Raw genomic sequence first — 23,544 nt, forward strand, 5'->3', positions numbered from 1 at the left:
GTGTTGCTCAAGACGTTCGCAGTTTAATTCTGCCGAAGGTTGAGCTAATGTTTCCCAAGCCACCCACTGAGACGCGATGGCGCCATCCATTGGTGTGGTGGTGAAATGGTCACGTGCAGTCAGCCACAATAGCTCCAATTAAAAAATATAAAACTGGGGTGGCTGTCCACTAGTAACCTCATATCAAAGCTAATCTGCAATCCCATTACACTAACAGGACCTACTGTAGTAGCACTGCAGAAAACTGTATAACACATAATAAATGCTGAAACAAGGGTCTGAGGGCAGACCCTCTGTATACAGCACACAGTCTTTCCATATAGTCTCACCCTCACGTCCTATATGACATTTTTGCCTTTCAGAATACGTGCCTGTCTTAAAATAATTTCTGCATCATACCAAACATGTAGCTGCTTTATTATGTGTGACAGAAAAACAAGTCAAACAGTTCAGAAATAAATTTGACATATTTGCTTCACTTGCATGTATTTTTAATCTCTGAGCTACAATGATTCTTTGTAAAGACCAACTCTGAATTGTTTTACTTTTAAGTCATGTTTCTAAAATAAGATTCCAGATGATATTGAACTGTTCATTCCTGTAAATAGCAGGACAAATGAAGTCAGTAGACAGATTGGAAGAGCATGGGGGGTCATGAGGTCGCTGGAAAGGGGTGTGTGGAGCTCCTGACATCTTTGCAAGAGGACAAAGGTCCAAGTCTTTAGAGTCCTGTTGCTCCCTGTCTTGCTGTATGGCTGTGAAACATGGATCAGCATCAGCTCATACTCCCCAACCTGACCTCACCTGACCTGAATGTAAAGATTATTGTCTTTGATGGTACGTACTGGCCCTCACTGTTTTCTACAGCATCTGTCCCTCTCAGGTTTTCATTTCGGTTTGGCTGTGAAGCTGCAGGAAGTAGCTGTGAGTCACATGTATAACACAGGAAAGCAGGCAAGCTGAAGGGTTTATTTTTTTTAAATGTTCTACTCTGGCTGCAATTGCAGTTCAGAGCAACTAGACATTGCCAGTAAACTGATGTATTTTGAGCCCATGTACTGTTGGTCTTGCTGTGGTTCCTCAAAGTCCATCTGTGTCTTTAGCTCTTCATGATATTAGATATCTGACTGATACACCTGCTATCTCAGCACTCCTGAGTGTTGGCTTTGAATGTGACCATGATTGTGTATGTTTGGAGTTTTCAGGCTTCTTCTGATCACATGGCATTTCTCCAGGTTCCAGTGCTCTGCAGTGGACTGACGTGCTATCGAAAGTTTTCCTCACTTTACACTGTGTGCTTCCAGCATTTTGATAAATTATAAATAAGAATGATGAAACAGAGATGGATCTTTGAGGCAACAGGGAGATCCAACAAATTTTTGTGTCTTAGTAGCACTATTCTCTATATACTCATAATAATGGTCTGATTTTCTGAAGGAATAAACATTCAGCCTTGTGGTTTTGTCACTTCCTGTTTAAAGTGTCCACTCCCCCTTCGCTCTGCCTGCTGTATGTGAGAATAGAAACGACAGAGACAGTGAAGGTACAGAGGATGAGGAAGTGAGTGTCACTCTCCACAGATCTGGACTCAGTGAAACACACATGTATGGATCCTGTGATGCATCTGTTTCTTCTCATGGTTGGGCTGACAGGTGAGTGTCACTCATTACAGGATCTCTCTCCTGCTCCTCCACATACTGTCAGGTACAGTTTGGAGATAATGATGGAGATCTGGTCAGAAGGAACTGCAAAATGTGAAAACTGCAAAGATTCATCTGCTTTGCATAACATTTGCATAACATTGTGAATAGTTTTTGAATTATTGTGGGTGTTTGTATCAAAACAAGTGTAACTGCTATGCTAATATTTCAGAAATGATCAATGTACCATGTATCAGGTTATTGATATTATAATTGTAATATCTATATATTCAGTGTAATACTGTGATGTCTTTCTTTAGTAGCCAAGCAGTACAAAGACTTTTAGTGCAGATAAAATTCCCTTGTCTTTTGCATCCTTTGATGTTCTGTGAGGCCTATGATTGATCTTACTGGGGTCATTTCAGCAGCACAGGTGGTTATGTGAGCAGACAGCCGGGATGCCATCAGTCATTTCTGTGTGTACAGACAGAGGGGTCTAAACACCCAGCTTCATGTGCTACTGGGGCAGGTCTCTGTTTATCAGGGGTCAAGATCAGCCTCAAGCGCACTTTTCTGTGTGCATTCTCAGACTGAGGATGGTCATACACATGGCAACTTGTGTTCATATTACATTTACCAGTGGATGCAGATGGATGCAGTCGGTGCCTATGGCAGTGATATTTCACGAGTCCAGGAGAGAGCAGATGTGTTGCAACAAACATAAATGCAAGCAGTGCAGTGAAATGGGTAAACATTTTAGGAATAATTTTAAAGTTGTTAGTAGAGGTTCAGGCAGAATATTGTTGCTTTTGAAAATACCATACACCGCGCTACGATGTCTGGACGGTGAAAATGTAAAATATAGATTTGCGGTCACTCCTGGAGCCGACACCTTATCGTGGTGGAGGGGTTTGCGTGTTCCAGTGATCCCAGGAGCTAAGTTGCCTGGGGCTTTATGCCCCTGGTAGGGTCACCCAAGGCAAACAGGTCCTGGGTGAGGAACCAGACAAAGTGCGGCTCAAAAGACCCCTTATGATGAGAAAAATATTGGAAACACGTTTTCCCTTGCCCGGACGCGGGTCACCGGGCCCCCTGCCCCGGAGCCAGGCCTGGGGGTGGGGCTCGATGGCGAGCGCCTGGTGGCCAGGCCTATACCCATGGGGCCTGGTCGGGCACAGCCCGAACAAGGCACGTGGGTCCCCCTTCCAATGGGCTCACCACCAATAGGAGGGGCCATAGGGGTTGGGTGCGATGTGAGCTGGGCAGTGGCCAAAGGCGGGGACCTTGGCGGTCCGATCCTCGGCTGCAGAAGCTAGCTCTTGGGACATGGAATGTCACCTCTCTGAGGGGGAAGGAGCCTGAGCTGGTGCGCGAGGTTGTGAAATTCCGGCTAGACATAGTCGGGCTCACCTCGACGCACGGCTTGGGCTCTGGAACCAGTCTCCTTGAAGGGGGTTGGACCCTCTTCCACTCTGGAGTTGCCTGCGGGGAGAGGCGCAGAGCGGGGGTGGGCATACTTACCGACGCCTGTACATTGGGGTTTACCGCAGTGGACAAGAGGGTAGCCTCCCTTCGCCTTCGGGTGGGGGGACGGGTTCTGACTGTTGTTTGCGCTTATGCGCCGAGCGGCAGTTCAGAGTTCCCACCCTTTTTAGAGTCTCAGGAAAGGGGTGTTGGAGAGCACTCCTTTTGGGGACTCTCTTGTTCTGCTGGGGGACTTCAATGCTCACGTGGGCAATGAGACCTGGAGTGGCGTCATTGGGAGGAACGGCCCCCCCCGATCTGAACCCGAGTGGTGTTCTGTTGTTGGACTTCTGTGCTCGCAACGGATTGTCCATAATGAACACCATGTTCAGGCATAAGTGTGTTCATATGTGCACCTGGCACCAGGACACCCTAGGCCGCAGTTTGATGATCGACTTTGTAGTCGTGTCATCGGACTTGCGGCTGCATGTCTTGGACACTCGGGTGAAGAGAGGGGGAGGAAGCCGGCCAGGCCTGGCAGGCCCAAGCGTATAGTGAGGGTCTGCTGGGAACGTCTGGCGGAATCCCCTGTCAGGAGGAGTTTCAACTCCTACCTCCGGCAGAACTTTTCCCATGTCCCGGGGGAGGCGGGGGACATTGAGCCCGAATGGGCCATGTTCCACGCCTCCATTGTGGAGGCGGCTGACCGGAGCTGTGGCCGTAAGGTGGTCGGTGCCTGTCGCAGCGGCAATCCGCGAACCCGCTGGTGGACACCAGTGGTGAGGGATGCCGTCAAGCTGAAGGAGTCCTATCGGGCCTATTTAGCCTGTGGGACTCCAGAGGCAGCTGACGGGTACCGGCAGGTGAAGCAGAATGCAGTTTCGGCGGTCGCTGAGGCAAAAACTCGGGTTTGGGAGGAGTTTGGCAAGGCCATGGAAAACGACTTCCGGACGGCTTCGAGGCGATTCTGGTCCACCATCTGGCGGCTCTCGGTGGGAAAGCCGTGCAACATCAACACTGTTTATGGTGGGGATGGGTTGCTGCTGACCTCAACCAGGGACGTTTTGGGTTGGCAGAAGGAGTACTTCGAAGACCTCCTCAATCCCACCGACACGCCTTCCGATGTGGAAGCAGAGTATGGGGACTTGGGTGTGGACTCCCCTATCTCGGAGGCGGAAGTCGCTGAGGTGGTTAAAAAGCTCATCGGTGGCCGAGCCCCGGGGGTGGATGAAATCCGCCCAGAGTTTCTTAAGGCTCTGGATGCTGTGGGGCTGTCTTGGCTCTTTAAGAAGGGGGACCAGAGGGTGTGCTCCAACTATATATAGGGGGATCACACTCCTCAGCCTCCCTGGTAAGGTCTATTCGGGGGTTCTGGAGAGGAGGGTCCGCCGGATTGTTGAACCTCGGATTCAGGAGGAGCAGTGTGGTTTTCGCCCCGGCCGTGGAACAGTTCACCAGCTCTATACTCTCCGCAGGGTTCTGGAGGGTTCATGGGAGTTTGCCCAACCAGTCTACATGTGTTTTGTGGACTTGGAGAAGGCATTCGACCATGTCCCTTGGGGAGTCCTGTGGGGGGTGCTCCGGGAGTATGGGGTGCCGGGCTTCCTTTTAAGGGCTGTTCGGTCCCTGTATGACGGGTGCCAGAGTCTGGTCCGCATGGGCGGCAATAAGTCAGACTTGTTTCCGGTGAGGGTTGGACTCCATCAGGGCTGCCCTTTGTCACCGATTCTGTTCATAACTTTTATGGACAGAATTTCTAGGCGCAGCCAGGGTGTTGAGGGTGTCCGGTTTGGTGACCTCAGGATTAGGTCTCTGCTTTTTGCAGATGATGTGGTCCTGTTGGCCTCATTGGACCGTGACCTTCAGCTCTCGCTGGGACAGTTCACAGCCGAGTGTGAAGCGGCTGGGATGAGAATCAGCACCTCCAAATCCGAGACCATGGTCCTCAGCCGGAAAAGGGTAGAATGCTCTCTCCGGGTCGGGGATGGGATCCTTCCCTAAGTGGAGGAGTTTAAGTATCTCGGGGTCTTGTTCACGAGTGGGGGGACGATGGAGCGGGAGGTCGACAGGCGGATCAGGAGCTGAGCCAAAAGGTGAAGCACTCGATTTACCAGTTGATCTACGTTCCTACCCTCACCTATGGTCACGAGCTTTGGGTAGTGACCGAAAGAACGAGATCGCGAGTGCAAGCGGCCGAAATGAGTTTCCTCCGCAGGGCGGCTGCACTCTCCCTTAGAGATAGGGTGAGGAGCTCGGTCATTCGGGAGGGACTCAGAGTAGAGCCGCTGCTCCTCCGCATTGAGAGGAGTCAGATGAGGTGGCTCGCGCATCTGATTAGGATGCCTCCTGGACGCCTCCCTGGTGAGGTGTTCCGGGCATGTCCCACTGGGAGGAGGCCCCGGGGAAGACCCAGGACACGCTGGAGGGACTATGTCTCTCGGCTGGCCTGGGAACGCCTCGGGATTCCCCCAGAGAAGCTGGATGAAGTGGCCGGGGAGAGGTAAGTCTGGGTTTCCCTGCTGAGACTGCTGCCCCCGTGACCCGACCTCGGATAAGCGGGAGAAAATGGATGGATGGATAAATTTACGGATACCTCCTCACCTCTTATTCCTCTGCTATTTCTTGGTTGACTCTGCTCTGTGAAACTCAGTGCTGCCGCCTACTGGAAACACCTAGTCAATTATCTTGCACAAGCCCAGTGGACATGAAATGATGTGCATGATTTCTGCCAGACAGAAAATCTGGGCTAAATGTGCATTGTCCGCAGCCATCTGGTGTAAACGCCTGATGATGAAATTTACACCATGTCACCCTGGACAAGACAAAAAATGCACACAGGAAAGTGAAATTCAATTAGCCTTCAGGGCTTGAGAATAGACCTGGTTGTCTTTCACTCTGCAGCAGGTTTGGAGGGCTAGTTAACCTCTAGCTGGTAGAGACTGGGGGCAGTGTGGGGGCCTCACACCTCCAGGCTTGTGGTTTCAGTATCTGGCCCAGCTCTCTGTGTAGAGTTTGCATGTTCTTCCTCTATCTATACTGGTTTCCTATGAGCTCTCTGGTTTTACATTCTAAGATACATGGCTCAGGTGAATTGGTGCCTCTAAAAGTGCCCATAGTGACTGTGTGTGAGTGTTTGCCCTGTGACAGACTGGCATCCTGTCCTGGGTGTACCCCTGCCTTGTGCCCTGTGCTGCCTTAGATCAGCTCCATGCTCCCTGTACTGTACTGATCCTGTACTGGATAAGCATGCAGTGTGCTTTAAGTTCTGATTTGGATTTCTTCTCTGCTAGTAAGGTAGGACTCTGTCTTTGTTTACTTTCTGTCTTGGACTCAGTTGAAACTGTTGTAGTGTCTGCTAGTTTCAGGTAGCCAATCAAGTGTAGTTTCGGTCTCGCTGAAGGTGTAAATTAGGGGCGGGGCTAACTGAGTTATATTGAAGGTGAGTCCGCCACGCGTGTCTGTGGCGGTTAGAGACAAACGCAGTTAATTTGTTACTACTCGTTCTATCCTTCCTTTATTTTCTATTCTATTCTCAATTTTGCGAACTCACACCATCACTGCAGACATGTGCCTCAGACCTATCCCAGTCCACTTATCTCTTAGTTCTAGAAGATCCCATCCAACATCCAGGCGGCGCACATCCAGTAATCTTATCTACCCTCCCCTGTCATCCCAGTCCTAACGTCGGGTGTTGGGCGGTCTCTGGAATTGCCAGTCTGCTGTAAAGAAGGCTGATTTCATTTCCGCCCTTGATTCCCACCATCTCTTGACTTTCTGGCTCTAACTGAGACCTGGATATCCCCAGAGAACTCGGCTACACCAGCTGCTGTCTCATCTGCTTATGCTTTCTCTCACTCTCCACGCCAGACTGGCAGGGGAGGTGGCACAGGTCTGTTACTACCTCGGAACTGGTGCTTCATACCCCTCTCTCTCCCCCAGCTCAACATTTCATCCTTTGAATTCCATGGAGTTGCAGTTTCCTCTCCATTCAATATTCTTATCATTGTTGTCTACCGCCCTCCTGGCCCCCTAGGCCACTTTCTAGAGGAGCTGGATACTCTCCTCAGTCTCTTCCCCACTGACAGCTCCTCCCTCATTCTCCTTGGTGACTTCAATCTCCCCCATGACAAGCTCCTTTCTTCTGGTCTCCTCCCTTTTCTCTATTCCTTTTCTCTGACATCCAACAACTGCTCTCCCACACACAAAGGAGGTAATGTTCTCGACCTGGTTTTCAGCCGCCCCTCTCCAGCCACCGACATCACCACTACCCCTCTTCACATTTCTGATCACCACTTAGTATCCTTTACCATCACCCTACCTGTCTTGCCCAATCCTGGCTTTCAACATTTCTCGCCCACTAGACCAAACCTCCACTCTGTCTCCCCTTCATCTGTTGCTTCCTGCACCCTGTCCTACCTTCCTGACCTTAACTCCTTTTCCTCCCTTGCACTGGAGCCTGCAACTGATACTCTCCTCTCCTCTCCTCACTTTCCACATCTATGGATCACCTCCGCCCACTGTCTTTTAACCCCAGGAAAACTCGCCCTGCTCCTTGGCTTTCAGCTGCATTACACAGCAACCGAAGAAAATTGCGGGTAGCAGAGAGGACATGGAAGAAATCTAAACTTGATGCAGATCTGTCTTCCTACCGTACTCTGCTATCCAAATTCTCTTCGCATGTGACTGCAGCTAAAACTACCTTTTATAAGGAAAAACTAGAGCTATCCTCACATGATCCCCGTAAACTCCATAATATCTTTTCATCACTACTCAACCCTCCAACTCCTCCTGCTCCATCCTCCCTGACTGCTGAAGACTTTGCCAACTTCTTTGACGAAAGGATTGGCGAAATCTGCCAGACATTCTCTCCCTCCCCATCCACTACACTACACACCCAGGATTTCCCTTCCCCCTCACTGACCCAGTTTTCCAGTCTTACGGCTGATGAGATCATGAAAGTCATCTCATCTTCCAACCCTATCACCTGCCCACTGGATCCAATCCCTTCCACATTGCTCCAGACAATCTCTCTGGACCTTCTCCCCTTCATCACCACTATCATTAATGGCTCCATAACTTCCGGTCATGACCAACAGCATTCAAAATAGCCAGGGTGATTCCCATCTTGAAAAAACCCACTCTAAATACCTCGGACACTTGCAACTACCGACCAGTATCACTTCTTTCCTTCCTTTCAAAAATCCTCGAACGCACAGTCTACAACCAGCTCTCTCTTTACCTCTCTCAGAACAACCTCCTGGATCCTAATCAGTCTGGCTTCAAAGCAGCTCACTCCACAGAGACTGCCCTCTTAGCAGTCACTGAGAAGCTGCATGCTGCTAGGTCAGCCAAACTGTCATCTGTCCTCATCCTTCTTGACCTATCAGCAGCATTTGACATGGTTAACCACAAGACTCTCCTGTCCATCCTTAGGAGTCTTGGCAATGGTGGTTTGGCTTGGTGATGGCTTGCATCCTACCTCGAAGGTGATCATACCAAGTGACATGGAAAGGACCCACATCTACCCCACGTAGTCTCTTCATCGGTGTCCCTCAGGGCTCGGTTCTTGGCCCACTCCTGTTCTCCCTCTATACCAAATCTCTTGCTGAGGTCATATCCTCTCATGGCTTCTCTTACCACTGCTATGCAGATGACACTCAACTCATCCTCTCCTTCCCTCCTTCAGACACTCACGTCTCCACTAAGATATCTGCATGTCTAGCAGATATCTCAACTTCGATGACCACTCACCAACTGAAACTCAACCCTAGTAAAACGGAACTGCTGTACATCCCCGCTGACTCATCCCCCCTCCTGAACCTTGCGATCTTCCTCGACAACTCCCTGATCCGTCCTTCAGTTACTGCTCGCAACCTTGGAGTTACCATGGACAATCGTGTCCTTTTCCTCACATATCGCCAACGTTTCCCGCTCTTGTCGGCTTCTCCTGTTTAATATCAGAAAGATACGTCCATTTCTTTTCACACAGGCTACCCAGATACTCGTTCAGTCCCTCGTCATCTCCCGCCTTGACTACTGCAACTCGCTTCTAGCGGGTTTACCACTGAGCGTCATTCGTCCCCTCCAACTCATTCAGAATGCAGCTGCTCGACTTGTTTTCAACCTTCCCAAGTTCTCCCACACCACTCCTTTGCTGCGCTCTCTACACTGGCTTCCTGTGGCTGCCCGCATCAGATTCAAAACACTGATGCTCGCATACAAAGCCAAAAATGATCTGGCTCCATCCTACAGTACCTAAAAGACCTCATCACACCATGCACTGCACCACGATCTCTCCGATCCTCCAGCACTGCTCGACTGGTCCCACCAGCCCCTCAAGGCACAAGGAAGACACACCTCTCAGCTCTTCTCTGTTCTGGCACCAAGTTGGTGGAATGAACTCCCCCTAGATGTCCGAACAGCTGAGTCACTGAATGTCTTCAAAAGACGACTTAAAACACACCTTTTCCAGAAATACCTGAATTAGCACTTCTGGCATTATACTCAGTTTTTTCCTTTTATAAAAAAAAAAAAAAAAAAACGCACTTTCCCAACAGAGTATTAGATCGATGGTATTCATAGCCTTGGTTTTATTGAGCTAGTATCGGGAAAAATTCATTGTAGAGTCTTAAAGCACTTATGTAAGTCGCTCTGGCTAAGGGCGTCTGCCAAATGCTGTAAATGTAAATGAAATTAATAACTGAACTAAGGGCGCTTTTCCACCGCACAAAGTACGGTACTTTCGGTACGGTACTTTCGCTTTTCCATTGACTTCCGGTCGAGTACCAGTACCGAAATCTCGAGTACCGAAAGTGCCAAACCAGTTGGGGTACTTCTTTGGTATTTCGGTACTTTGGGGTGGGACTTGCAAACGTATTTGCTGTCGATTGGTTATGCAAATAGTGTGCCGCTGAAACACAAAATACAACCGCCATCTTTTGAAATACACAGCGAGAAACAAAATAAAAAGCAGTAGAAACAAAAATATAAAAATGGAAGGATGGACAAACGAGGAAACAGGCTTTAATCGCCATATGGTCAGATGAACAGATCCAGTGGGATTTGGATGGCACGACTCGAAATAACAAAGTTTTTCTCCTTCCGAGCAGTTCAGTTTCCCCTGTCGCGCGTTGATTTGTACACGGTTTCACTGTTGTTTTCATGTCTTTTTACGAGGTAAACAAGCCATATATTAATTTTAAAACATCACATGCCTTTTGTATGTTTTTTGTTTTTACAGATAATAAATCAAATTACTTAATTCGCTGGATAGATGAAAACGGTATACTATTGCTTATAAGACTAAATTATGCATGACGATCTACTGTATTCACATGTAATAATGTACCTGAGTGATTTTCAGACATTTCACATACCTCTTTGCTTTAATATTAGGGGAAACATTATTTCCTGATAGACAGGAGAAATATAGGGAAACTGAATTGCCCGGAACACCGTAATACCAAGCCGCTTGGAAGAAATGGGGCACACGCGAAACACCGAACAATGCCGCTTGAAAATCAAAAAACATAATTAAATCATGTGTTTGCTTTCAAAAGACTGAATTAGCAGTAAGCTAATTCTTACTGCTTTGATAGGCTTAGCCAAAGTAAGTGTACCTACGTAAACGTAATTGATGGCAGCATGATTTGGATTTTACTGAATACTGTGATAGAAGCTGACATAACAACAGGGCTTTTCATTGGTTGTTGTGTTGTTGTGTTGTATTTTACCCAGATACAATAGTACTATTTTCTGATTGGCGTGTAGGCCCTTTCTTTTTTTTTTGATTGGCTGGTAAGTGACAGGCTCTTGGGGCAAATCTTGTCCGACTTCATAAAAGAGGCGTGTTTCCGACGGGAAGCGACGTTTTTCTTGACGTTTCGTGACGTTTTCATCCAAGTTCCGACTTGGAGAGAAATAATTGAACGCACCATAATGTCACTCAACTCAGAATTTCCGAGTTCCGAGAGAAAAACGGAACGCACCATTAGACTCCAGCGGAGACCCGCTTGTTTTATAGTGAGGCGCTACTGTGCCGCGGTCTGAGGAAAAATTGGGCTCTGCGCAGGGGCGGATTGGCCATCTGGCAATTCTGGCAAATGCCAGAAGGGCCGGACCATTTTTTAAATGTGGGCCGGTCAGTTTTTTTTTTTTTTTTTTTTTATATGTATTGTTTTTACATGCAGGCAGCTTTTATCTCTTGCAAGATGTGAATATTATGATGATGATGATGATGATGATAATAATAGTAATAATAATAATTTGGCCCAATCGGCGACAGCCGGCTGGTTTCGAGATGGGCCGACCCAATCCGACCCAATCAGAGGTTACGCGGACGTAATCAAAATCTGGCAAGAATGTCAAACAGTAAGTGCAACACAAGCTAATTGTCAGAGATGGACCGTAAAAAAAGGAAAGGCGGTGCCGAAAAGCTCAGAGAAAGCAAAAAAAAGGCTCTAAAATCAGACGCTGCCAAATGCATAAAATTTACTGAAATATTCTCCAAAGGTTTCTTTTATGAAGTCGGAGGACAGTAGTGCGGTAGAGGAGGTAAGAAGAAAACAGAAAATATACTTCTAAGTCATTATACTAAAATATACTAAGTAGTTTTCACACCATTCACGCTACTTCTGACAGTTTTTGACAGTAACCTACACTGTGTTTAACAGTTGTAAGCTTAGCGTAGAACTCCCGTACATTTTAAAATGTCATTATCAGCAGATAACGTGGGATTTAGGGTATACAGACTGCTGTATGCTACTAGCAATATAGTCTAACATGCAAAAGAACCTATAGCTATAGCCATAGTACTGTAGGCATTTGTAGTGAACTCTGAATACATAGCTAGTCTTTAAAGTAAAACATTAAATACATTCATAGGTTACAGTATGTAATTAATCCTTAGGTAGGGTGGAACATAGACTTCTATTACAGGCATTAGTGTAATATATCTATGCAATAGTTAGACAATGTATTAAAATTGCAGAGTTACAGAGTTAAAATGGATGAGAAGATGTAGAATCAGACAGACAATGTGTACAATGTCAACATAGAAACAAGGAGAAGCGAACATATAGACAGTGGCAATAAAGAACAACACTGCAGAGAATGACATATATAGTTATTTGTGAATAAAAGTATGCTGAAGTGTTGCTAGTGCTGCATGTCCATTTGTGTGTAAAGGTGTGTGTGTGTGTGTGTGATACACATTCACAGGTTACTCCTATCATAAGTAATAGCAGACAAACGGCATAAACAGACAGCACACGGACTCTACAAGATTCACAGATTGTTTTTTATTTAGTTTTTACTGTATGTATAAATTTGTTATAAACGGGTTATTTTTGTTCCAGTCACATACTGTACATTACATGTTTAAATATCTATTACATATGGTACTGCTTATATTATTTCACCATCTGTACACCAATAAAAGTAGTGAATGTGCGTGTCCGTGGGTGGGGCTGTGTCAGTGTGGTAATGTGGGCTGGTGTGGCTACAGTGCCAGGGCTGAATTTTTGTCCCAGTCCGCCCCTGGCTCTGCGGCATATTAGCCTACAAATTATTTTTCCGCGTGAGAAATACAATGTGTGGCGGGAGTACGTGACAAAACACTGAAAAGAGTGACTGTCACTCTCAATGCGTGACACTTGAGAGCCCTGTAACAATAAACCGCATTTTCCAGCCTCAACTGTTAGTTTTAATTTTGGGCTGTCAGTCAGGGGCGGTCACTGATGATGTCATTTGGTGCCGGTACCATTATTTACGCCAGTGGAAAAATGACATGAAAGCAGTACCAAACTTTCGGCACTTCATGGAAGTACCGAAAGTATGGTACCTGGTGCAGTGGAAAAATCCCTAAAATATATTTCATTATACACTGTATGTCTTTCATAAGTCACAAATGACAGAATTAATGTGTTCAGATATAGCCTGAGAGCCTGTGCTTTCTCACCACTGATTTAAGGTCCTGGTTTTCCTCCCAGACCCTAAAGCTGAGCTGCCCAATGCAGGTTTAATTAATGGGGGACAGTACAATCCATACCCCCCCAACCCTTGTTCAGCAATATTGTAGACCCCAGACTAACCCCCCCATCCCTGGTCAGTAAATGATGTGGACCTTGGCTCTGTGCCCCTGATGGGAATGATAGCTGAGTGCCCCTCCCATAGAACACACCTGCTTTGTTTTCCTGTGTCTTTCCCTTGTTCTTATGGTAAAATGACAGTCTTGCTGATTTACCTCCTCACTGTCCTTTTAAACCCATCTCTCTGTGCCATGACTCCTGGTACAAGTGTTACACAAACTAATAAACTAGTACAATAATTAGAGATACTGTGATGCCACTGTGATGTGATTTCCCCCACAGATGTTGACCGTGTGTCCTCAGTGGGATGGGTGACTGTACAGAGAGGAGGATCTGTCACCATCCCATGTTTCTATGAAGACAGTTATAAAACAAATGTGAAATACTGGTGCAGAGGGCGTGACTGGAGTTCATGTTCTCCCATAATACGTACTGACCCTCCACATAAGAAGGATGAAGTGTCAATCAGAGATGATCCTGACCAGCGAGTCTTCACTGTGACCATGAACAATCTGACAGCTGGGGACTCTGGTTACTACTGGTGTGGTGTGGAGATCAGCAGAGGTTCACCTGTGGTAACCTGGGTTTACCTGTCAGTTACTGTAGGTAAGATGTCTGAACTGCAGATTGTAGCCAATGAGATGACACATGTCATTCAGTCAGAATGAAAGGACATTAACACAAAGACAGGAGAAAATATTCTATTTAAATATTTTAACACTTCACTTTTTATATATGAGGAACCAAATTTTAGTTTAAATCAAATACATAAAGTAGATCTGTGAGAAGTAACAGTATCACTTTAAATGGGCTACTTCAGGGAGTTAAATATGATAAGAAATGTTCATGAATGTCCTTCGGTTTAGTTTAAATGTATTTAAAATAAATTAATGAATTTCTATGAAAAGCACAAATACAGTATATTGCCAAAAGTATTGGGACACCTGCCTTTACACACGCATGAACTTTAATGACATGCCATTCTTCATGCATAGGCTTTAATATGGAGTTGGCCCACCCTTTGCAGTTACTGTATAACAGTTTCAACTCTTCTGGGAAGGCTGTCCACAAGGTTTAGGAGTGTGTTTATGGGAATTTTTGACCATTGTTCCAGGACAGCATTTGTGAGGTCAGTCACTGATGTTAGACGAGAAGGCCTGACTTACAGTCTTCATCCCAAAGTTGTTCTATCTGGTTGAGGTCAGGGCTCTGTGCAGGCCAGTCAAGTTCCTCCACACCAGACTCGCTGATCCATGTACTTATGGACCTTGCTTTGTGCACTGGGGCTCAGCCATGTTGGAACAGGAAGGGGCCATCCCCAAACTGTTCCCACAAAGTTGGGAGCATGAAATTGTCCAAAATGGCTTTGAATGCCGCACCATTAAGAGTTCCTTTCACTGGAACTAAGGGGCCAACCCCAACCTCTGAAAAATAACCCCACACCATAATTCACCAAACCATACACTTAGCACAATGCAGTCCGGCAAGCACTGTTCTCCTGGCAACTACCAATCCCAGACTCATCCATCGGATTGCCAGACAGAGAAGCGTGATTCATCACTCCAAGGAACACGTCTCCACTGCTCTAGGGTCCAGTGGTGGCGTGCTTTACACCACTGCATCAGACACTTTGCATTGCGCTTGGTGATGTAAGGCTTGGATGTAGCTGCTCGACCATGGAAACCCATTCCATGAAGTTCTCTACGCACTGTTCTTGAGCTAATCTGAAGGCCACATGAAGTTTGGAGGTCTGTAGCTATTGACTCTGCAGAAAGTTGGCATCTTTTGCACACTATGCGCCTCAGCATGCGTTGTCCCCGCTCTGTGATTTTACATGGCCTACCACTTTGTGGCTGAGTTGTTGTTGTTGCCAATTGATTCCACTTTGTTTTAATTCCACTATCGATTTATTGTGGAATATTTAGTAGTCAGGCAATTTCACGAATGGAATTGCACAGGTGGCATCCTATCACGGTGCCATGATTGAATTCACTGAGCTCCTGAGAGCAACCCATTCTTTCACAAATGTTTATAAAAGCAGTCTGCATGAATAGGTGCTTGATGTTATACACCTGTGGCTATGGAAGTGATTGGAACACCTGAATTCAAATGATCTGGAGGGGTGTCCCAATTGTTTGGCAATATAGTATATATAAATTAGCATGCTGTAAAAGAGCATCAGTTTGGCTCTGTTATTGATGGTTGAAGTATTTAATAAATAATCAATTATGCATTACACTATTTAACTTTTACAAATACAGTGATAATAAATACAGCAACTAATCAGAACAACATTTGATATTGCGAAGTAATGTAACCTACAGTGGACTGGCATGAATATGTGTATAAATGGTGTAAGAGGGAGTGACAGTGACAGTGATCTTCATACTGTCCCTGCAGATGTGTCCACACTGAGTTGGGTGACAGTACATAGTGGAGGATCTGTCATCATCCCATGTCCCTATGATGGCAAATATAAAACAAGTGTGAAATACTGGTGCAGAGGGAGTGACTGGAGTTCATGCACTCCCATAGTACGGACTGACTCTCCACAGAAGAAAGATGAAGTGTCAATCAGAGATGATTCCAAAAAGCAAGTCTTCAATGTAACCATGAACAATCTGAAAACTGGGGATTCTGGCTACTACTGGTGTGGTGTGGATACCAGCAGAGGTTCAGCTGTGGGAACACGGGTTTACCTGTCAGTCACTGAGGGTAAGATGTCTGTACTGCAGACTGTAGGCAATGAGATGCACAGTATGTAACATGTCATTCAGTCAGAAAAAAAGCTAACACGCCTCCTCCCGGCTGAGCAGCGCCGTCTCGCAGCCCCGGAATGCCGCCTCTGCTGCCTTGGCCAGAGACGCCTAGTGGCTGCCTGGTGGGCTTCTGGGCAGTGACATGCCTGGTGGGCTTCTGGGCAGTGACATGCCTGGTGCCCTTATTTCCTGCAGCAGGTGCAGCAGGCGAGCTTCATGTCGCTTGTCCTCCACCCGTGTTGTCGCTTCTCAGCTGCCTCGAGGTTCGCCAGACTGGAGCAGACTTGCCAGATGATGTTGTAATCTCCCACTCCAGCAACGCCAATGGGATCGTTTCCGGCGACCCGTTTGTGACACCAATGTAGTGCTGGGCAGACCAAGGCATCGCGAAAGCAATAAAGAACAAGGAGACTTGCTTGCCAGGGAGAACATACTCTTTAAGTTTCGGATTCGGAAGTCAGCAGCGTTTACCAGAAGATTATCGAGGATGCTCGGATGTGCAGATCTCACCAGCGCTACAGTACTTACCACTCTCATGTCTATAAGACCATTTCTCAAAACTGTTCATGCATATAGCCAACTCTATGGATTAGCTGCAAAAGTCTATAAATTACCCACAACGATTAAGTCATGTCTCAAAAGCAAATAACTCCACCAATGAATTAGGCCCCGTTTACACTGTCTGTTAAATGCGACCTAATTCCGATTTTTTGCTCATATGTGACACAGATCGGATCTGTTCTGTGACAGTGTAAATGGGAAAAAAACGCATGCATTCGGATATTTCGAGATCGGTTTCAGGCCTCATTCATATGTGGAAATAAATCAGATATAAATCAGATATGGGCCAATGCGACTGTAATGTAAACAGGCAGATCGGATTTTCTGAGGCATTGCGTTCTGTACGTCATTAAACTGCGTACGTGAAGCGTACGTGAAAAGTACGTGGGAAGTACGTGTGGAAGCGTAACATTAAAAAAACACACGAAACATGGAGGAGGAAAGTGTAGGGCAGTGGTCGGCGCCTGAAATAGCCTACCTTCTCACCCTGTGGGGAGAAGAATCCGTTCAGGATAAAATTAAAGGTTCCTACAGAAACAAATCTGTTTTCGAGGATATTTCGGCTGCAATGATGGCCCTTTTCCTCCTCCTTCGCCTCAAAATCGTGATGTTGTTCGGCGAACTTCGCATACATCGCAAAGCTATCATAAAACAAATTTCGCGTTCGTCCGTCTTGGCTACGGTGTCGTGCAAAAACCCCCGTTCAGCATGCGTGAAATTATAGCAAGTGTAAACACACGAATCGGATATGGGTCACAATTAAAAAGACCGTGTAAACAGACGGTCCAAAAAATCGGATATAGGCAACAAATCGGAATTAGGCATCAAGACCTGCAGTGTAAACGGGGCCTTAGTCAGTGCCACCAAAACAAAAGTACAATCAGCTTCGTTTTAAGCATGATAGCCAAACTGCTGAGATATGTTGTCAAAACGTCAGTGTGAGTACACTCCTGAGCTCCAGGAATCTGAATGATAATCAGTTCCCACTTTCTCATTGTCTCTAACTGATCACTTTTATGCCAAAGACACCAGTCTCGACATTGCAAGGCTCTACATTACAGTATGTAGTTACTGGAAAGAGAAAGCACTCGCATGCACATGTAACTTTTTTAGATCTTAAGACACAGTACTATATGCTATGTGCATGAACTGGTTTGAGAAACGCTCTTATAGTCTTGAGACTGTTGAGCATCTTTCATGAAATGTGCCAAAGAAATCGAGAAAAAGTATAATAAAATTATTATTCTCAGCATCACTTTAAATGTCCAGGGATTTAATCACCTTGATTATACCTCTAATTAATTACTCTGTATCCAACCACCTCCTGTATTGAATATTTTCATTATTCATGTTTGTTTTAGCACCTTTTTATGATTCTTTAATAACTGACAGAACAGTGTTTTTTGTAATTATAATAAAAACTATTATATTTTCTACAATTCCACTTTCCACTTCTGTGTTTTTCTCAGAAACCACCACAGCTTCTGCTGCTGTATCTACCACCAAAATGGTCCTACAGACAGTCTCAGTGCATGATGAGGAAGGAGGGAATAATGAAAAACAGAAGTAAGCATTCAACAGCATTTACAGTAGTGTGTTGGTCCAGCTAGCATTGTTTATGTGATCACACATAATGTAAAGCTTCAATGATATTTATGAGAATATTAGCATAGTTTTTCATTTTCAAATTAGAATATACTTGAGAAGGCATCACATCCAGGGTGAGCCCCTGCTTTGTGCCCTATGCTGCTGGGGAAAGGCTGCAGGTCTGTTTGGAAAATGGATGGATGAATGGATGGATGGATTCTACAAAGCAGTGTAACATGTTTATTGACCAAAGTAAAACTGGCAGTTAAAATTCCCCAGCTGTTTTTATATTCTTTGTTAATGTCTCCTGTTCCTCACATGCAGCCTGTGTAATAATACAGATGTTGCTGTACCATGTTACTATAAAGCATGTAAGACTTTACTGTTCAAATCCACCCTCTTATTCAGCTCCTTGGTCCAGCTGGCTCTGTATGTAGGACTGGGCTTATTGGTGCTGCTGTTGAGGGTTATAATTCTGTCAGAGTAGATTCACTGCATTGTTCTTCAGGTTTAAATGTGATACGTGTGACTGACAGACACACTGATGTATTATATGTCTGACAGGTGGGAGCAGGTTCTGGATGCTGCACTGAAAGCTGGGACTGGTGTGTTGTATCTGATTTGCACCATCATCGCCATTCAGCTGCACTGTAGCACCTGTAAAAAGAGGGGATCCAATCAGAGAGAAGCAGAGGGAGGGGCCAATACAAACCATGGGTCATAGAAAATTCTGAATAAATATACAAGCTTGGTAATCCTGTTAAAAGGATTATCATACAGCCTCTGTTAGTTTTAAAATAATAATAATAATACAAATAAACCTTAAGGCTTTACTCAGGTAAAGTTACTCTGTGCTCGTATGAAATGTGTCTTTATATTTCAGTAGCATTTCAGTTTATGCTGTAGTAATTTTTTGTACATAAATCTCCCCAGATCAGAGGTTGCTGGGAGGCAGAATGACATTTGTGTAGCAGAATGACTCAGAAGAGCTGTAAAATAAATGGTTATGCTAACTGCAGTGAGGCCTCTCTCACATGGCCCTGCTCAGTCTGTCCAGTCATACCATGAGAGTCAGTTAAACACAGAGGGTTTGGTCTGTAGTGTTGGATTATCTGCTGGGAAGCTGTACAGCTGGTGCTTTGTATGGCTGATGGCCTCTTCTTCAAAAGTTCTTTGCTGCCACCTGCTGGTTACATTCACACCTTTGTCTTTCATTCTGCTTAAGCTTCACTTGCTGTCTTATTGCTGTAGTACAGTGTTTCCTAACCCAGTCCTTGGGGAACCCCGGACAGTCCTAGTGCACCTGTACCAGGTATTTGGTGTTCCTGAGTGCCTGGGAGCTGTCCAGGGTTCCCCAAGGACTGGGTTGGGAAACACCGCTGTAGTATAAAGTGTTAATAATAATTTACTCATTAGTGAAAATTTTATTATTTGTTCTGATTTAATAAATGATTGATAAAGGGTTGGCTTGTTGTACATTTTGTATTTTTTTGGAGTTATTAAAGTGATTAAAAATGAATAATTTTTCAAACTTAAAGTGAATGTTTTTGTGGTTTTCAGGTCACTGTCAGGATCCGTCTCTCCCACGTCTGTTTCCCTTGTTGGTCAGCATGTGTCGCTGGTCATTCTATTTTATGTCGCCCTAGACTTGCTTGCTTCACAGGTCCTAGTGCAGAGGTCCCCAAACTTTTTTCTGCGAGGGCCACATAATTTTTCCTGCATTAATAGGGGGCCGGATTGGTTTATAGCAGAAAATTACACGAGTGACTACTAGTATTATTGTGGAGATTTTATTATGATTTGAATCCTCTGGAGTCTGAGGCCTCTCAGCCACCTTCGGGGTAGTCTGACATGCCTTGACATTTTAAAATATTTCACCTATCTAAAAAACATTTATTCAGCTTTTATTCAGCGCAAACTCAGCATCAATAATCTGAGACCACTTAGAATGTTAATATTCCATTTTTTTGTTAAAATGAACTTTAAACATATACTTTTCAAAAACTTATTGAGAAATTGTAAAAAATCACATTATAAACATTTCTAGCCAAGGCTTTTCAGCTCTGAATTATAGACACAGGGGTTGGCTACACTTAGGTGAAAGAGACATTCTGAAATTTTTTGAGGTTTGATTACTAAAGTGTTAGAACTTTGGAGTGACACTCTTTTTCTCAAAGTCAGTGCTCAGCCTGCACAATGAATATTGGTGAGATAGGTGTCCACACACATGTAGTACTTTGCATACTGTCAATGGCCCATCAATCTGGAATGTCACTGCACCCCACACCCATCACTTTGGAAAGGCAGTTTGAAACACAAGAAAAATAGCAACAATAAAATCCTTTTCACAGTTAATTGGTAGATGGAATGAAAAATGAAAAACTGTGAGCAGTCGCTATAGAAAGCGATAAATATGACGCAGTGCCTATGCAGAGTTAACGGAAATTAAATAATTCAATATTATTAACCCTCTGGGGACGAGGGCACCGTCGACCGCGTATCTTTCTCGTGTATTTCAGTTCATCTCGCTGAAATCATTATGTAGAATCATGAAAAAACACTGACTAAATCTTTTCAAAACTTCCATTGTCAAAAGTATTAAAGTTTTTTAAATTAGGTTAAATAGGCAAAAATGTAAACCATGTCACCTTTCTTTGTTTTATCTGCATCTGGGGCGTGTAGTATTCACGTTCTAAATAGCAGCATTACCGCATATTTAAACGCGGGCTTGAACAGACAACCTTGTGATTATAGACACACAGGCTTAGCCCGCTTACCCATGAACAAAGACCGGAGTTTCGCTGCTGAAAATGGCAACACTGGCGCAAAGCTTCAGCGGCAGAAACGTATCCGTGTGCCATATTGTAGCCGATCAGTGTAAACACTACCCAGACATGTGCTCTTGTTTATTTGAGTAACAATGGGTGTATTCATATATTTCTTTACCTAATACTGTACCAGCTGTCAGATTATCATGTTATTATCATGCGAATAGCGTGATTTGCAAGTGGGCAGGCGATCAGAACTGCTTCGAGACGCAGGCGCTTAAGTCAGTCACTCTTGTTCTTTCTATTCGTATCACGAAGCTGTAAAAATATATTTAGTTTCTACCTATATATATTTGAAAAGTAGACCGTCCAAGGTTTCTAAGGGTGCTTTTTAAATGTGTCTTCTCTTTGAGCTCATGCATCATCAGTTCGATTGCAATGGCACGTTACGTCAAACGTACCGTGCTGTTGGTATGTCATTTTTAAAATTAATTAGGCTACGTTAATAACTAAGGGAAATTTTAGTTTGAAAGCCAACCTTTGTTATGAAATACAGACAAGTATATTTAAAATTACATTTTAAAATTACAAAATATGTCTCTGGCAATGTTCAGAGGGCCGGTCCAAATTTGGGGGCGGGCCACAATCAGCCCTCAGGCCGTAGTTTGGGGACCCCTGTCCTAGTGTGTTCTTCTGCTCCTCAGGCCACCATGTGGCTGAATTGGTTGAGTGTGCAGCAGAGAACCAAGAATCTTCCCTGTAGTTGTGAGTTTGAGGTTCTCCAGAGGCCAGCTTCAACTTTGTTTGAGTTTTTGTTTTGTTTTGTTGTTTTTCAATCATGTTATTTCTATACTGGTCCTTGTTTTGTATCTGTGTCTGGTTATCCTTGTGTGTACCTTCAGTAGTTTTGTAGTAATTTCACCTGTGTTCCATGTGTCTCCAATGTAGCCCTAGTTTCTAATGTTTGATTGATTGTGATTTCCCTCACCTGTTCTCGTCAGACAGGCTACACCTGTCCCTTAGTGAAGCCCCCATGATCATGTGTATTTAAGTGCCTGCCCTTGCCCCATTCTGGAGTTGTTCATTGTGTTTCTGTGTTTGCTCTTTGTGCTGCTTTTATACTCATTTTCTACCTGCCTGTGTTTCGTAGTGATGGGCGGATGAAGCTTGATGAAACTTTTGAGGCATTCTACTGTGCCGGAATGTGTTTTGAGTCTTCAAACCTGTTTTTCAAATACAGGGAGACACCAAGTGGTTTTCAGCAATGTTTTGAACATCTGATAACGAAGTCTCTGCGTTTCCATTGAATGATGTTTCTGATATGACAGCACGATCTTATCGTGTTATACTAAATATAATCTCAAATAATATGAAATCAATAAAGCAAAATGATTTAACTCACTATTCTACCGTAATAAATATGACTTAGCCGATGCAAATATGTTGGAAACAATGCATCCCTAGTTCATCCCAAATTGTATCCGGTGCACACTTTTTAAATCGTGCAGTCACTTTGTGAACTTTTATACAGGTGCACCGATGCGAATCCTTAGGAATGACCCGAACTTGCTCCAGGTTCAGATTCGATTCGTATGAATTGTCTTGCAGGAATGGAGTAGATACGTGTCCTGGGCACTTGTCTATCAGACATTGTCTTTAAGAACTAGAAGGACACGGAGATGTGAGTAAAAGGATTTTAATTGTGCCAAGACTTAATGTAATTTAAAGATGTGAAAGAACTTGGAAAAATTATTTATTCACCTGCATGAAGGATCGCTGTTTTCTTTCTACAAACAATTTGATTCTTCAGTTCACAAACTGCATTGCTCACATTCCCAAAAAAGCACTGTGGATAGATAGAGATTCTGGGTCCAAATCCCGCTTCAGGGTGTCAGAAGTCATTAAGGGGTTAGTGAGGGCTCTCTCGCAGACATTTTGAGGCCTTAGGCGCACTCTTCATGTGTCTGCATTTCTGCATATTATGCCTGAGGGAATTACCCACAGATTATAGCACTGTGACATGAAACATGGGGTTAGCAGGGAAGGCCCAGAAGTGTAAAAGGTAAACAAATCATTTCTTTTGGCTATTGCTTAATGATGCTTTTTAAAATATATAGTGAATTGATTACTTCACAGGAACCTCAGTCCACTCTTTAGGGCCTGAAACATGATCGCATTAGGCAGTCGGTCCCATAAGTGCCTTAGTCGTGAAGAAAATGCAAATCTTAAAATAAAAATTCTCTAACATGTTTTGCCGTTGTCAAGGTAACATGATATGTTGCTTTGTGCTGTCCCATTCCTATTTACACCATTTCAAGCCCTTGCTGTAGATCCAAACATACTGGACAGCTGGGCTTTGATCCACTGCCACAGTCATTGTGTGTTTGTCTGTACTTTATGTACCTTGCTGCTGTATGCAAAATTTTTGCCGGGATCAATTAAGTTCATCTTATCTGATTATATAATTCCCCAGATGATGTAGATTTACAGCAAAATGATCACAGGATTTGAAACTATCATGTGGTATCAGGTGCAACATGCAGGTCTGTGCAATATGGACTGTGTCAGATTTAGCTTTTATAATATAACTTTGGTTAAACCACAGATTTGATTGTTACATCTTATCTGATTAAAATGGAGGGATCTAGCATCACGCCTAACAACTTCCATCCATTGC

At 44.6% G+C, this 23,544-nt stretch overlaps 1 protein-coding gene across 1 annotated transcript; it reads left to right on the plus strand.

The window, feature by feature from the left end:
- The first annotated feature begins 1,545 nt into the window (after positions 1-1,545).
- LOC140588702 (polymeric immunoglobulin receptor-like) lies at positions 1,546-19,561 on the plus strand. Its single transcript, XM_072710577.1, has 5 exons — positions 1,546-1,652; positions 13,475-13,798; positions 15,593-15,907; positions 17,982-18,078; positions 18,664-19,561. The coding sequence occupies exons 1-5, from the start codon at positions 1,607-1,609 to the stop codon at positions 18,821-18,823; spliced, it is 942 nt and encodes a 313-aa protein (XP_072566678.1). The 5' UTR covers positions 1,546-1,606; the 3' UTR covers positions 18,824-19,561.
- Positions 19,562-23,544: the final 3,983 nt, after the last annotated feature.

The sequence above is a fragment of the Paramormyrops kingsleyae genome, chromosome 4 (genome assembly GCF_048594095.1).
Source record: "Paramormyrops kingsleyae isolate MSU_618 chromosome 4, PKINGS_0.4, whole genome shotgun sequence".
Classification (NCBI taxonomy): Eukaryota; Metazoa; Chordata; class Actinopteri; order Osteoglossiformes; family Mormyridae; genus Paramormyrops; species Paramormyrops kingsleyae.

What these genes read in the sequence shown, in the direction of transcription:
- LOC140588702 (XM_072710577.1), top strand. Translation starts at nt 1,607, where the DNA reads ATGGATCCTGTGATGCATCTGTTTCTTCTCATGGTTGGGCTGACAG. An exon ending in TCTCATGGTTGGGCTGACAG is followed by an intron (nt 1,653 to 13,474) that starts GTGAGTGTCACT and finishes TTTCCCCCACAG; the next exon opens with ATGTTGACCGTGTGTCCTCA. An exon ending in TTACCTGTCAGTCACTGAGG is followed by an intron (nt 15,908 to 17,981) that starts GTAAGATGTCTG and finishes TGTTTTTCTCAG; the next exon opens with AAACCACCACAGCTTCTGCT.